Source organism: Sylvia atricapilla, chromosome 3 (genome assembly GCF_009819655.1).
Source record: "Sylvia atricapilla isolate bSylAtr1 chromosome 3, bSylAtr1.pri, whole genome shotgun sequence".
Lineage (NCBI taxonomy): Eukaryota > Metazoa > Chordata > Aves > Passeriformes > Sylviidae > Sylvia > Sylvia atricapilla.
The window spans coordinates 56,832,606-56,847,618 of NC_089142.1; the positions used below are offsets into that span (position 1 = coordinate 56,832,606).

The 15,013-nt window shown below is 41.4% G+C and overlaps 1 protein-coding gene across 1 annotated transcript; it reads right to left on the reverse strand.

The window, feature by feature from the left end:
* Positions 1-11,885: 11,885 nt before the first annotated feature.
* Positions 11,886-13,095, reverse strand: MAS1 (MAS1 proto-oncogene, G protein-coupled receptor). The gene has a single exon (XM_066314343.1). It carries the CDS (start codon positions 13,062-13,064, stop codon positions 12,075-12,077), a length of 990 nt encoding a protein of 329 aa, XP_066170440.1. The 5' UTR covers positions 13,065-13,095; the 3' UTR covers positions 11,886-12,074.
* Positions 13,096-15,013: the final 1,918 nt, after the last annotated feature.

Below are 15,013 nucleotides of genomic sequence, written 5' to 3' on the forward strand. Positions count from 1 at the left end.
CCGGGCTGCCCCGGGACGTCAGGCGGCGCCGCCGGCGCGTCATGTGACCGCCGCGCGCCCCCGCCCCGGTCATGTGACCGCCGCCATGTGCGGGCACGCGCTCACGTGGTCCGCCCCCTCCCCCCGCCGCACCTGAGGTGACACCGCGACGTCGTCACTCGGCCACACCGGCACACCGGCACCCCTGTCCCCGGGGCTGCTGTCCGGCCGGCTCGGCCCACGGGGCGCACTGCCAGTGGGTTGGAGTGTCCCGGAGCGTGTCCTGCGGAGGGCCACAAAGATTAAGGGACCGGAGCGACTCTTAATAAGGACAGGGTGAGGGAGCGGGGCCTGGAGAAGAGACCTCGTCAGTGTCTATAAGTGTCTTAAAGGGGGGTGTCAAGAGGATGTTTCCAGGATCTCCGTGATGGGCCAAGTAATAGGACAAGAGGCAACAGACAAACTGATGCACAGGAAATTCCAGCTGAACATGAGGAAGAATTTCTGTACTGTGTGGGTGACCAAGCACTGGAACAGATTGTCCAGAGAGGTTGTGGAGTCTCCCTCGCTGGAGATAATCAAGAACCGTCTGGAGACAATCCTGTGCCCTGTGCTCTGGGCCGACCCTGCCTGAGCAGGGAGGTCGGACCAGATAACCCACTGTGGTCCTTTCTGACTTGGACCATTCTGTGATTCTGTGGCTTGGTGGTTGAGTCACCAAATGGCTGATTGTAAAACATTAAGTGGGGTTTTAAATAAGTTATTTGAAATGTGCAGTGAAATCTTATGAGAGATCAGAAAACTAAACCCACTGGGGATGAAGACTTGAGGAGGCAATGACAGTGATGTGGTTGGTTGTCTGGCTGGAAGAATTATTACTGCAGCGGGGAAGCTGGTGTGGTTTAGAAGTTACCCCCATTTCAAACAGAGGGCACGAGGGGAGGCTTGCACAAGGCAGCAGCCTTGTCAGGAGGAAGTGGAACACACACTGTCCTACCTCCACTGCTTCCTGGCCTACAAAAAAAAAAGCAATCCAGCCTGGAGCTTGCATAGTTATTTCCAGAGTTTAGCAAATTTTAACTGCAACGTTAAGATTCGAAAGAGGTCATTAATTAACTGTAAATCTTTATGAAAGTGCAGTTAAGAAGGAAAGCACGTTTGAGAGTGGTAAGAGGTGCAAGGGTGGGAAAAAGAAAACTACAAGTTACAGTCATTAAATAGACAGCTGTGTTGTGTAAAGAAATCCTGTTCTCTGAGTGCTTTCCAAAAGCACAAAAAAAAAAAAAAAAAAAAAAGGACCTGCAACTGAAATAGTTTTTCTTGCCCCATTCCCTAGCATCCATGAGAATCAGACAGCACTGAAGACCTGCCTCTCTAGCAGTTCAGCCTGATTTCAGGCTGCTGTGATCTCCTTTTCCTCTCTCTTCCCTCAGATACAACCCACCTTTATGGTAGCATTAGTTCTGCAGCAGGGCAGTCAGCTGGCTAAAGATGCTGCTCTGGCTGAAAGCTGACATAATATTCCAATTGTTTTGTGCAGGTTTGCAGCTGTCACCTGTCACCTGACCTACTTGGCTCACTGCATATCTGCACAAACACCAGCAGCAGCTCCAGGAGGGGGGAGAGGAACTTCTCCCCTTAGTAGAAGAGACTGAGTAAATGCTATTGTCCTCTGCAGTTTTCTACTACAATATTGGATTATTGTCAATTCTTTGTCTATTGTTTTGACCTTTAGTGGATTCCTGTAAGTTCCAAATCTGATTACCCAAGAATCCCTGTTGTCTGCTTTTAAGACTCCAGCCTGTATAGCTTAAATAGAAGCTTGATGACACCAGCTGAAAGGCTCAAAAAGACAAAAGCAGTTGACAAAAAGAATACCAAATCTGTTATTTCTGTGGTTATGTTTCTTAAACTTTGCTGCTCTGCTGGCAGGACTGGAATCACTCACTTTACACAGAGCAGTGCAAATTGAAAAGGCTTGGTGGAAGTCTGTTTCTGCTTATTGACTTGGATTAAAAATGTGTCAGCCAGGAAATTCACTGCAGACAGCAGAGCAGGCAGACATTCTGTAGCTGCTGATCTTATTAGGTACCCAGGTTTCTGAAATTTTCTGTGTCTAGGTTTAAATACCTGAATGACTCCGCTGAAAACAGTGTGACAGCTCACCTTGGTAACATTAAGAATATATATATATATATATTGCAGTGTCAGGGCCTGGCAGTGCAGAAACAGTTAATTTCAGTTATCAGGTAAGAGTTAACTCAGAGTTGTTTACTGACAAAAGGAGGAAGAAGTTCAGAGTGGCGTTTTTCACTCTTTGTACTGCTATGAATGTGTAGGCCTCTGTACTTGCACTGTTTGCACAAGACTTCAGTGCAGTTTCTTTACATACAGAGAAAAATATGTGAATCACTACCAAGGAAGAAGGAAAGAAATTGAAATATCTGGGGAAAAAAATCCCGGTTAAAAAGGAAAAGGAACAAACCAGAAATTCTCCTTTCATTTTCTGTGCTAATACATAAGCATCAACCTAACAGTGAACCAATGTTGCAACACAGCAAGGGTGCTGGAGGAATACTGAAATACACAATGTAAGTACAAATACCTTTAAAATAAAATTAAGTAAAAGTTTGCAAATTCCAGTCATGTGATTGTTTCCATTTACTACATATTTTCCTTAACCATAATAACCTGGTGGATGCAGCAGTTCTCTCAAGATTCATGGATTTTCTGCCATGCTTCTATTTCTATATGCAATAGAAATTGTCAAGAGCTATGTGCCAGTCATTTTTGTATCCTAAACTTTTAGGATTCAAAACTTTTTGTATTGCAAATAGCCCATAGGAATAGACCATTCTGAGTATCATTTATAAATAATAACATAAATACTTCCTCCTGTGCTTAATCATACTGGCATCTCAGCTAACCATGTACCATGGCAGAGTTAAAATACTCTGAAATTATGTAATTGTCTTAATCTTACCTTTTCCTTTCCCTCAGGAGAAGTTCAGCACGATACCTGCTAGTTATGTGGAGTAAGTCCCAGTACACCTGAAGGTCATGCTGTCATTTCCATGTTACGGATGGTTTTCAGTAGGCACAGTGTCATGAATAAGTGATGGATGCACAGGTCCTCCAGGATTCTTCTTTTCATCTTGCCAGGTATCAAATGTCGCATCATTTCTTGTTCTTCTGACTCACAGTCCTGCTTCATGGTGGCCACCATTAGCTGTGCAGGTCAGGCTGGCTGAGAGGCAGCTCACTTTTACTGTTACTCAGTTCCCTTTAACACTCACATCTGATCTCTATGTTTTTTTCCAGTAATAGGAACAAAAAAAATATTTCAGCATCTAGTGCTGTTTTTACATTTGGTTGTGAGAAATTCCTTCTCCAGTGAGGTCTAGACAGTTCATTTCTATCTGTCTGTAAGCTAAATTTTTTTAAATTACTTTTATATTTCATGGAAACTTCCTAAGACTCTTCCATGGCGCTGTGCAGTTTTTCAGAAAGCACAGATGTGCCACTCGCTGGGTAGTTTCCTTTTCTCTCCTATTCTCTTGCTTGCTATACTGTACTTGAGTCTTCCTAATATTGCTCCCGTTGCCATTACTTCTGAATGCTCCTTACTCCTTTAGCTGCTTGTCCAGTCTTTCACCGTTTCTCTAATGCTTTCTACTTCTTTCTGTTCTGTGTCTGCTCTCCTTAGCATTTTTAAAGGCAAGCTCTTGATAAGACCTACCTTCTGATTCGTTGTGATGAGTTATCCTGCTTTATAATTCCTGTTGAGGAAAACAGTCCCTGATGACCTTGTTTTGCAGACTTCAGTTTAGGCTTCCCAATGCAGTTAGGGAGATAATTAATGACATTTCCTGATCTAGATGGTGCTGTTCAATGATACTGTAAAAGAACATCAACTTTGTCTGAAAGCTTTGACTTTAGGTGAAATCTTTGTCCTGTTGGAAAGGTCCTTACATGCTGAACTTGGTGTTTGCCTGAAAAGGGCACTGTTTTGTGCTGTGGCTTAGAAGGATAGTGTTGATAATATGGAGATGTTTTGGTTATTGCTGAGCAGGGCTTACACAGCATCAAGGTCTTTTCTGCCTTTCAATACCCCCATCACCAAGCGGGTAGGATGCACAGGGCTTTTGGGGGGACAGCTGGGACAGCCAATCCCAACTGACACAGGGATATCCCACTCCATACAGCATCATGCTCACATGTAGGGCTGGGGAAAGGAAGGAGGAGGAAGGGGGGGATGTTTGGGGTGACAGTGTTTGTTTTCCCAAGTCACTGTTGCACATGATGAAGCCCTGCTTTCCTGGGGATGGCTGAACACCTGCCTGCCTATGGGCAGCAGTGAATGAATGCCTTGTTTACTTTGCTTGAGGCTGGCTTATACCTTCTCTGTTAAATTGTCTTTATCTCAGCCTACAAGCTTTCTCACTTTTACCCTTTCAGTCTTTCCTGCATCCCCCTGTAGGGGAGTGAGCAAGTGGCTCATGGGGCTTGGTTGCCCGCTGGGTCTAAACCACAGCACTAATCTAGAGTAGCTGAAAACAGCTGTGGATCCTTGGCTAGAAGAAGTGCAAGCTGGTAGAAGATACGTAAAGACCACTTTTTTACCATGGCAAAAACCTGCAGATATCTCATGCAGAGCTGAAAAAATGAATCATTTGGAAGTCCTACTGCTCCATTATATTTTTGTCCTTTAGACAATAGGCAACTCTTCTTTTTCTCATTCAGTAGTTATTTCACCTAATTCAGTAGTATTATGTAAGGAAATACATTGTCATCTGTTCCTTCTTGATTTTTACAAGGTAGCTGATAAATTTCTGGTTTGCTGTATTTTTCCTGGTTCTTAGTAATGGGAAATTACAAAGAAAAACAAATTCTTCTTTCCCATGTAGCCGAAGGGCACTGAAATCAAAATGCGATTTTCAGCATCACACTTAAAAATTAACAAACTTCATACACAGCAGAGAAGTTACCAAATTGGTTTTGTTTAAAGCATCAAGGCTCAGGCTACATTTTCTTTCTACCTAGTCCTCTCAGGGGAAAAGAAGTGAGCAAGAAATTTCTTGCATAATGCACTATTTGTGGAGGACTAAAATATGTGGTATACTTTATTCAGGTGGCTCTTCTTTCATCCTGCCTTGCTAGAATTTTTTGATATATTCTGATGATACATTTATATATTCTGTCCATGTATATATATATTTGTTTTTATAGCCACATTCATAAATAGGTTTAGGCTAGTATTAAACTTCTTCTAGACAAATGTTTTATTTCCATTTATTTGTCTGTAAAACATTTTAAGGCACCTAAAGTAGAAGAAGAAAGTTTACATATTAACTTACTTAGAGGAAAAATAACAATCTGGGGTTTTAAATAATAGATACCACATTGCCGTGGATGTTTTATATTCACAAGTTGTTGAAGGAGATAAGATAGAGAAAAATACATATCAGTGTATACATGAAGGCCGAGGTAAGCAATTACAGTACTGAATGAATGGTTCAATTAGAGATTCACACTAGGTCAAAAAACCAGTTGCACATGTGGATCACAAGACAAGGAGATCTCCGTACTGCACACTTTTGGATCTGTAAATATTGCCATCTGAATGAGTGCAGTAATCCAGATTTTCCTTGCTTTTTTTTAGTCAGAGCCAGAGTAAAATGAACAGAAAGTGTATAAATATGAGAGTGAATGTGCTAAGAAATATGCATCAGATAGACATGGAACGACAGCTGTCTTGAAGACTTTTCTGGCATTTTTTTCGTGTACTGACATGATGTTTAAAGATATGATGGATGTTACTATGAGGAAGAAAATCTTACAGTTCACCCTTACTGAGGTGAATAAACACCATAGTGGAAAAATTGCTAGTAATGAATACTGATATTATCAGACAGTTATTTCCTTAATAGCTGAAATAAAGTAATATTAGGAAATACCATGTATGTTCTCATCCAAAATAGGAAAGAAGATTAATCCAACACAAGACAGAAAATAGCTTTCTCTGTATATTATTTGGCTTACCTTTTACCTTCTCATTGTTCTAATGTGCTTGAGCTTCAGAGCCTGCTCTCTGAAACAGGTGTTGGAGCTTTCTCATGAGGTAGAGTTCGTCTTTGAAGCCTTAAAAAAAACTGGTTGGGGGGATTTTCTGTGTCTTGTCTTTCTTGCCACTCCACACAGAGCAGTAATGGGGAGACTGACACTGTTTGATGATGAGCAGTGATGCTGAAAGCTCGTTGAGTCCTTTTGGCCATGTTTTGTTGTCCCAGTGCTACGGGAGGGACACGGTGTCATGAGCATGGCCAAGAGAAGAATGTGATGGCGGCAGTTACTCTGAGTAGACAGGGTAGGAGGCATCAAATCTCTGCAGAATTTTACAAGCCTTATGCAAATGATGAAACTGAAGGAGAATATGAGTGGAGTACACAGTAGGAAACTCAGGATGGATAGAAAGCTGAGAGATGCATGGTATTGTATTTCCCTGTGTCTGCCCAAGGAGTTAAAATAGCTGTGCTGTAGGCTTGAAGTCTTCTGCCACAGGAATTAAACAAGGGAGGACCCAGAGGGTGGCACATGCCACATGCTGAATGGTGCTTTGGAAGGTGACATCATATCCAGACACAGAAAAGCACAGAGAAAAGTTTCTTCACACTGAATGCTGCTAAGAAACAGAGGCCAGTGTTGTACTGAAATGCTATATATGTTAACAGAAAAATGAACCAAAGGAAAGGTGATAATATAAAGAATATAGTTAGAGAGCAGAGCTATATTTACAGAGGACCTCAGCCAGGCCGAGGTTAGCAATAGAGATGATGTTTACTGCTCAGACACTGGTCTGACAGGCTCAGCCTGTCCCCTGGCCAAGGGCAGGTCCATTCCAGACCAAGCACAGGGAAAGGAAAAAAAAAATCAAAATTAGCCAAAACAAAGGTTACTGGTTGTATACATTTATTTTCACAAAATAATTACATTTTGATGTAGTATTTAATTGAGTGTAGTCATTGAGCTTAGCATATGTGTTTATCTGAAATACTTGGCTTGTAACAAGGAGAACTTTTTTCCTATAAATAATATTTTAAAAGTTATATCTGAAACACATATGCCACTCTTTCAGTTAAGAAATAAATCCAGATAGACCAAAGACAACATAAAATATGAAACATCCTCCTCTAATGCATTTAAGCAAATGGGGTTTTTGTTCTAAGATAGAACAGTGACACCAAGGTGTTCACTCCATCTCCTGCTCATAGCTGTTAAGTTTTGCATCTCTTTGTAGATTATACAGAAAAATACTGATTCTATAAATATTTTAATTCATTGTTTACCTCAAAAAACTATTATCTTTTATCATTAAAATTGCTATTTATTTTCTATAATGTCTCATTTTCAAGAGTCATGTTTTTTATAAAGCAAATTCCTAACAGGAGAAATAAGTAATTAAATGTCACTCCAATTCCAGATGCTTTGTGTCCAGCTCTAAGAGAAAAAAATTAGTTGCTTCATATTGCATCTTGCTTAGTGGTGTTAGAATGATGGAATCAAAGTAAGAATTTCATTCTCTTATTCCTGATGACAGTCCTTCAGAATAACTGTGAAATACTTCTGTGAAAGTGTTGAAGACATAAAAAGCTGGTATGGTTTCCATGGAGGTCAGATGTTTTTGTTGAAGAGCCTTGAAAGTTACCAAGTGTAAACATTTCTAGACCAAAGTGTTTCTGAGCTGATAAATGTTGAAGGCTTGGAGGGGATGAGAAAGAAGCATGATACATGTTTGCTCTGTTCCTTCTGTGTGGGCATCTGCTTGTGAACACTGCTGGAGACAGGATTTGGGGCCAGATGGATACAGCCACAGTCCCTCCGTCCCCTTTCCTACCCTTCATATTTCTGAAACAACTGAAGCAAGGACTCTAGAAATACTTAACTAAACCAGCAGCAGGTCCAGTCTTCTGTATTAAATGAGGCAAGAGTGCAGTTGGGAGAAAAAAATAGTTGCAATCAAATAATTAAAAATGGAATGGTTATATTCCAAGGAAGAAGTGTTAGAATCATGCAGGCTATCTCAGTACCTCTTCTTTGAATTCAGTTTTACACCTATAATACTTTTTTTTGAATGCAGATCCTGATGCTTCATCTTTTAGGCTTGTGTGGGTCAACTGGGAAAGAAAATAATTCCATGTGGACATCACACAAGTGCCTGGGCAACCAAATAGAAAGCAAACTGGCTTTCTGATTGGATAGGTAGCTAGAAACCCTGTGTAGTGGATTTTAAGGAATTATTTCTGCATGGAGTAGGGAAGAGCAGGTACACAAATGGCAGGCAGCATTGTATGGTGTGAGCTACACACTTGCTCACACTGACTTTCTGCTCTCCCTTGACCTGGTACCATCTGAGAATATCTTCTGCTGGCAGTGTCATGACTGCAAAGTCTGCTCGTAAAACCCTGTGTGGATCATGCTGTCCCTGACAATTGCACAGTGAGAGGACTTGAGAAGTCTCTCTGTGGTGCATATGGAGCCAGACAATCCATCTAGGGTCTTTTGGAAGACTCTGCAAATGAACTGTCCCTCTTACCCTCACTCCACAAAGTGACATGAGGCATTTTGTCAGGGAATGCTGTGGACTTCTGGATTGTTCTCATGCTAGGAAGGGGAGGTTTGTGGTTTGCAGCAACCAGTGCAACTTGGAAGCATTTCAGCTTCTCTTAGAGGATTTCCCAGGGTATGCTCCAGGCTAGGAGTAAACGGGGCGATATCTTGTTCCTCACTCTCTTTGTTGTCACAAGGTCTGTGAGTTATAGAGGAAAGCTGCTACATAAACTCATCACATCACTTTGGGCCTGAAACAGCAGCCTGCCCCATATCATCCTCTCCACCCAGAGAGTAGCTACAAGAGAAAAACTCTTCTGTGTCTAGCGAAATGACTTCTCTCCTTTTATTTCTAGACATACTTTCACATCCCACAACATTCATTAGTATCAAGTTGATCAGAAAGTTGATCAGAAGCCTGGTAAAGAGAGTTTTAACAAAGCAGCTTTATACTGAGTGTTACTTTCCTGAATAATTCCTTGTCTTGACTGCACAGCAAAATTACATCCTTATTGCCCCAGACATTACAAGAGATAACCAAGAGATAGCTGCTCTTCTGAAGTGCCTTTAGTGCAAATGTGAAAGCACAACACTGGAGGCAAAATAATATAACCCTCATTTTATAGGCAGAAAAGAGTGGTACATGAAAATTAGATGCCAATACTGAGTTAGAATAGAACCCACGTCTCTAAACTCCACAGCTAGTACTTGTAGTACCACAAGACAACCTTTCCTGTTCTGCACCACTAAAGACTGCTCAAACCATCTGATCTATGCAGTGGTATTTTACTCACTCCCACAGTTGCAAATAATTTTAAGATGCAAGCTGCTGGAGAATCACATCCTTGTGCAACAAATTGTCACATTTTCCCTGTCTTGGTTTTTTTGGGTTTTTTTAATCATGGAATAATGTGCTTATTAGTTCCCCTTGTACTGCAGCCTGTCTGCATGCAGAGCAGTCACCGGGTGCTATGATAAAGAAGAAAGAACATCCCTACGTTATTTTTATCTATCCACTGAGAAATATTAATAATTTTTCAGCTGTTAGACTTTCATTCTTATTTGTCCTTCTGGATGTTCATCTCATGCTGAGTGTTGATTATCATTGCTCTTTGAACTGATCTATGGACCATTGTCCAAAATCTGAAACCAAATCTTTGAGGCATGGCCAGGTGAAAAGGGGTAAGAAGCTAAAAGTCCTAGAGCACCTATTCAGCTCACAAGCATCCCGGTTGCCCTGCTGCATATTATTGCCTTTCAGATCTACTGCCCTGGCTGCATGCAGAGTGATCCTTAACCCAAGCCTGTTGTAATAATCTGGATATGTTTAAGCACTGTAAATCATATGCCTTACCTCACCTGAATCACTCTGAGAGAACTGTGTTCTTACAGCAGAGGCATGTGTTGAAAATGCTTCCTGCAATGTTGCCCCTATATCTGGTTCTCTGCGATTATTGTAAAGGGTTTTGAGGTAAGGGTAGGGAAGAGCTTTAAAGGAAAGTCTTGGGGTTTTTTTTGGCGGGGGCTAGATCTATCCTAGTATTTATGTTTATGGCATTCATCAATGTTGACAAATTTCCCAACAGTCCCCTAGCCCTCAGCTGCATGCACACACATGACACATGTATATAGACATCACACTCACTTTTCCCCCTGGCCCTTCCTCACAAGGTGTCCACAGACCTACTTGAATTCCTGTCCTGCACTCCCCATCAACAGTGGGGTGCAGCTCAGCTGATGTGTCATTCCAGCAGCACAGCAGATCTCTGCCCTAAGAGAGAAGCAGACTCCACTCATCTACCACCCGAACCAGTAGAGTTGACAAGACTGGGACTAGAGTTTCAAAGACAAAAACTGGGACAAGTGGAGGGGCTGTCATAGATAAAGGTTTTGATGGAGTGAGGAACTCAGGAAGATGTAGAAGGAACCTCTTCCTTCTCCCGAGTCTTCTACAATGACATATTGCACCACTTTAATGTAAGGAGGAAGGGGCATGTGTAGAAAGAACATTTATCCTTCTGAGATCTCTTCTCTCTGTGAATTCCCATCCAATCCTCTGTCTAAACCTACGATCTTCCTTATTCCAGGACTGGCAGTCTTTCAACAAAGGAGGGGTGGGTTGTATTTTTCTTTCCCCAGTTAGCTATTAAATGTGCCAATGGAAACTTGGCGGGAAGCTGAAGATGTTGCTTTTGCTTGTGAGGGGAGGTCTCAGTTCCTGCTGAATTTGGAGTTCCATGGGGGCCAGAAGCAAATGCGTGTCTCTTTGAAAGTACCACAGTGCTCTGACTGCCAACATCTCCTGAGTTCTGTGTGATAGAGCTCATCTGGCTCCATCCTCTCTTTCCTGTTGTTCTTTGCACTCTGCAGCTCAGCTATAGTTGGGCAAGTGGCCCTGGGAATTAAACTCCAAAAATACCATCCCCAGTACCCTGGCATATAACACAGAGAGGCAGGCAGCTGGAACAGTGTGGCTGGTGTGTAGCTCCAGTCATTCATTGTGTCAGGCACCTTTCTTTTTTCTGTTTTTTCCAAAACTGTTATGAAACAGAGAGGGCACACAGGGAATATATATTCTCCAAAGAAGAGATAAATACTAAGTATGTGGCTGGGACAGCAAATGTTGGGACTGACTTTCTCATAGCCTCCTTGAATATCTAAACCTACAAGAATGCTGGCATTTTGGGGATAAGCCAGCTCCACCCTTCATAATTAGGACAAAAGCCCTCTGTGAGTTGGCAACATCCCTGTGTTGCCAGATACTCCTGTGTGTCAAGTACCGAATTATCCAAGGACCCAGAGACAGGTCAATGTCAGTGGAAATTATGCAACATATACTTTGAAAACAAATTCTGAAGTTTAACAACAGATTAATTAGGCCATTTAATATATACTTAAATGTCTTGCTAGATCAAAGTTACCCCATATGTGCTTGGCTATGTGTGGAGACTTACTGTCATACGTGGATTTCTTCCTCTGTTTCCCCCAGGGAGCAGCTCTGTTGTGCACTTAAATGAGCTGGAAACAGTTGAAACTAAATCCCAGTATGAAATGTGAATCCTGCGTTTAGTGGGTTTGACTTTTAAAAATGAGAACACACACAGGCCCTCATGACTTCAATAGCATTTATGGGTGCTCAGTGCTTTTATAAATGTCACACTATTTATAACATATTTCTGTGTCCTTTTTTTATATTCTCTGTTGGCCTGTCTCTTTTTCACTGTGGTATCTTTGATTGGCATAGTCACATCAGGATGTAGCATGTGTTTGAATAATTAAGAAAATACAAATTAAAAAAAACTTTAAAAAAAACACAAATAAGAGTTATCTTTATTCTAGTCCATGTTTTTCCATTGCTCAACCACCAAAGATAACAATACCATTTCACCACTGCTTTTTACATTCTATGAAAAATACTTCTAGCTTTGCAGTGGTTTATTAAACGTTCCACATCCAATTATTTGCCCCTAGATCTTCCCCCCTAAGCTTTAGAAAATTGTTTCAGCTATATCCAAACTCATGCCGACTTCCTGGCTTCTGGGCCGCAAACCATCAGTGAGAGCTCTGCTAAGAACCACTTTGAGGCTCTCCTTGAACCTCTTCTTCTTGCTGCTTCCTACAAAGAAGTAAACCAGGGGGTTGATGCTACTGTTGACAGTGGAGAGAACAATGGTGACGTGGTTCTGCTGGCTGAGCAAAGATGACCAGTGGTGGTAATTCAGAAGATACAACAGCCTCATAGGCATGGCAAAGATGAGGAAGACAATGACTGTGGCCACAATGATGATGTAGAGCTTTGAAGAATGGGGTCTCAGGGAGTTACGGTGAATCCTGATCACCAAGATCAGGCTGGACAGAATCATTAGAGGAATGAAGATCATGAAAGTCAGGATCCACGTGAAGATGAGCAGAGCTTGGCAATGGTTGCCATCGTCAAATTGCTCCTTGGTTGAATCATCTTTGCATGTTAAATATTCAGCCACTGTCATGAAGAAAGACAGAGTCCACAGAATTGCACACACAATTGCCGATTGGTGCTGTGACCGGTGGCATCGGTACCAGATGGGGTAAACAATAGACAGACACCTCTCAATACTGATGGCTGTCAGGAGATAGAGACCAGTATTATAGCCAAGAAGGAAGACAATAGATAGTATGGTGGTTACATAATAGTAAAAACCATATGCGAATCCAAAACCAGCAATGTACTCGATTGACAGAATAAATGTACAAAGCAGTAAGGAGATATCAGCAATGGACAAGTGTGTGATGTACACAGTGAATGGGTTTCTTTTGATCTGGAAGCAGAGGCACCAGAGGACAATTCCATTTTCACAAAAACCCAGGAAGGAGATGATCATAATTACCCAAAGTGGGGTCAATATCTCCCAGACCCTTTCCTGTGTAGAAATGTTTCTGTGCATTGAGATGTTCTCTGTGCCTTCGCTGGGATGAAACGTTATGATTGGCTCATCCATGAGGAAAGCTCAAGTTTGGATAGCACAGCTCTTCCTTCTGTAAATATGTATAAAAATATACTGTGAGCATTGTGTGCTCCTCCCCTCCCCCTTTTCCTTCTGTTTTGTGGACCCTCAATTTCTGGTCATATGTGAAAGCTTGGCTAAGGGAACACCAGCTTTGATACACTGATGCTAGCTAAAACCCAGTGGAACTGCTCTTGGCAATATTAAAGATCACTAAGTCTATCACGCCAACAGAAATCCTGAGCTGCCTTCTCTAAGGGGCTCAGCCTGTGAGTGGTAAACTACAGCTGAAAAAATTCTCTTAAAGAGTTCTTGGACAAGCCAACATCTCCATCATATCGCACAGTTTCATTATATAGTCGTGACAAATGGCATTGGTAGTTCTTGTTAGAACCCTAGATTGTTCCCAGACAGGTCTCTTCAGTTCCTATTGAAGTTAATGGCATTAATTTTAAGTTAAATATATGCATTTCAAGTGAACTTGGGTCACAGGTTTTTGATTTAAAAAAAAACATTCATATCAACAACAGTTTTCCAGAAAGGGATTTAATTAAGTAAAAATAATAAGTAGTTACTCAGCATTGTATTCCCTCCAAGTACAAAGGTGGAGGTAAGGCAAAATGGCAGTTTGAGAGAGCAATTTCTTACCTGCTTTAAGTGCCATTTATCACAGCATAACATAATTTAAACATGTTCACACACCCTGAACACTTAACATGACTGCAGGTATCTTGCAAACATTATAAATCTAACCCATCACAAGGAGATGTTGTTCGTCACATCATGTTCATCATCATCACCACCACAAGCTGTCCAGGTTCCCTGCCATTGTTATAATAGTTTTACCTGTTGTTTTGCTGAGTTATGGGGTAACTTCTCCTTTTGTTTGTCTCCTTTTGTCTCATAACAGAGAGTTAGTAGGATTGTTTCTGCTGATTTTCATACAAATATTTCACAGCCCTGTTAACTTCCCAGCTGCCCTGTGATGACGCACAGTCACATTCAGGACACTTTTGGATTTACTGATGTTAACAGGGGCTGATTGTTGACAATAAGTTTACCTAGCTGACTTGGTTCATGCATATAAGTTACCTTGTTCATTAACATGCCATAATGAGAATTTACCCTTACTGTCAAGTAGTTAAGAACATCAAATGCAAGGCAAAGAAGTTTTACTGGGGCAACTTCTGCAATGATTATTTAAAGAGAGCCATTCATCCCAGTCATAGTTTTTCTCTCATAAGCCTTGCGTTTCCTGATTTCAAAATTTCAAAACAGCTCCTTAAGACTGTTAAGGACTGTTAAACAGCTCCTTAAGGGTATCACAGTCTAAGAATGAGCATTCTGTAAACAACCTGGGAAGCCTCAGCCTTGCTGGCATTTAAACCTGTGCAAGACTGTTAATGATGATCCCACCTGTATGCTGACCATGCCACCACCTGAGACAGATGAAGGCAACAAACAACATAGCTGAAGATGTGGTAGGGGAGTGTGAATGCAACAAGTCAATGCAGTGACCAGAATGAGTGGCGAGTCTCCCAAAAGCAGTGTTCTGCAAAAACTGCAGCAGGAAGGTGCTCAGTGTGCTGCTGGAAGTACAGTCAAGGTTAACAGAAAAAAAAGAGAGAAGAAATTATTTCTACTTCCAGAGTTAAAACAAATAGGAAAGGGAAAAGAGAATGAAAAGACTCAAGGATGAAAAAAAAGAGTATGAAAATATTCAAGCAAGTTCTTGATTTGTATCACTGGAGGAAAGGAGTTTTCTCTCTGGAGAGTAAAACAAAGAGAAAAAAATTCTCAACTTACTAAGGTCATTCCCACATGACAGCATTCAGGGATGAGGATGGAAAGAATCCTCTTCTTCCAGATACATCCATGGTTTGTTCAGATTTCCCTGAGGCTGTTGAAGAACTTCCTTGAAGAAGCTGAAGTTTACCTTCTCC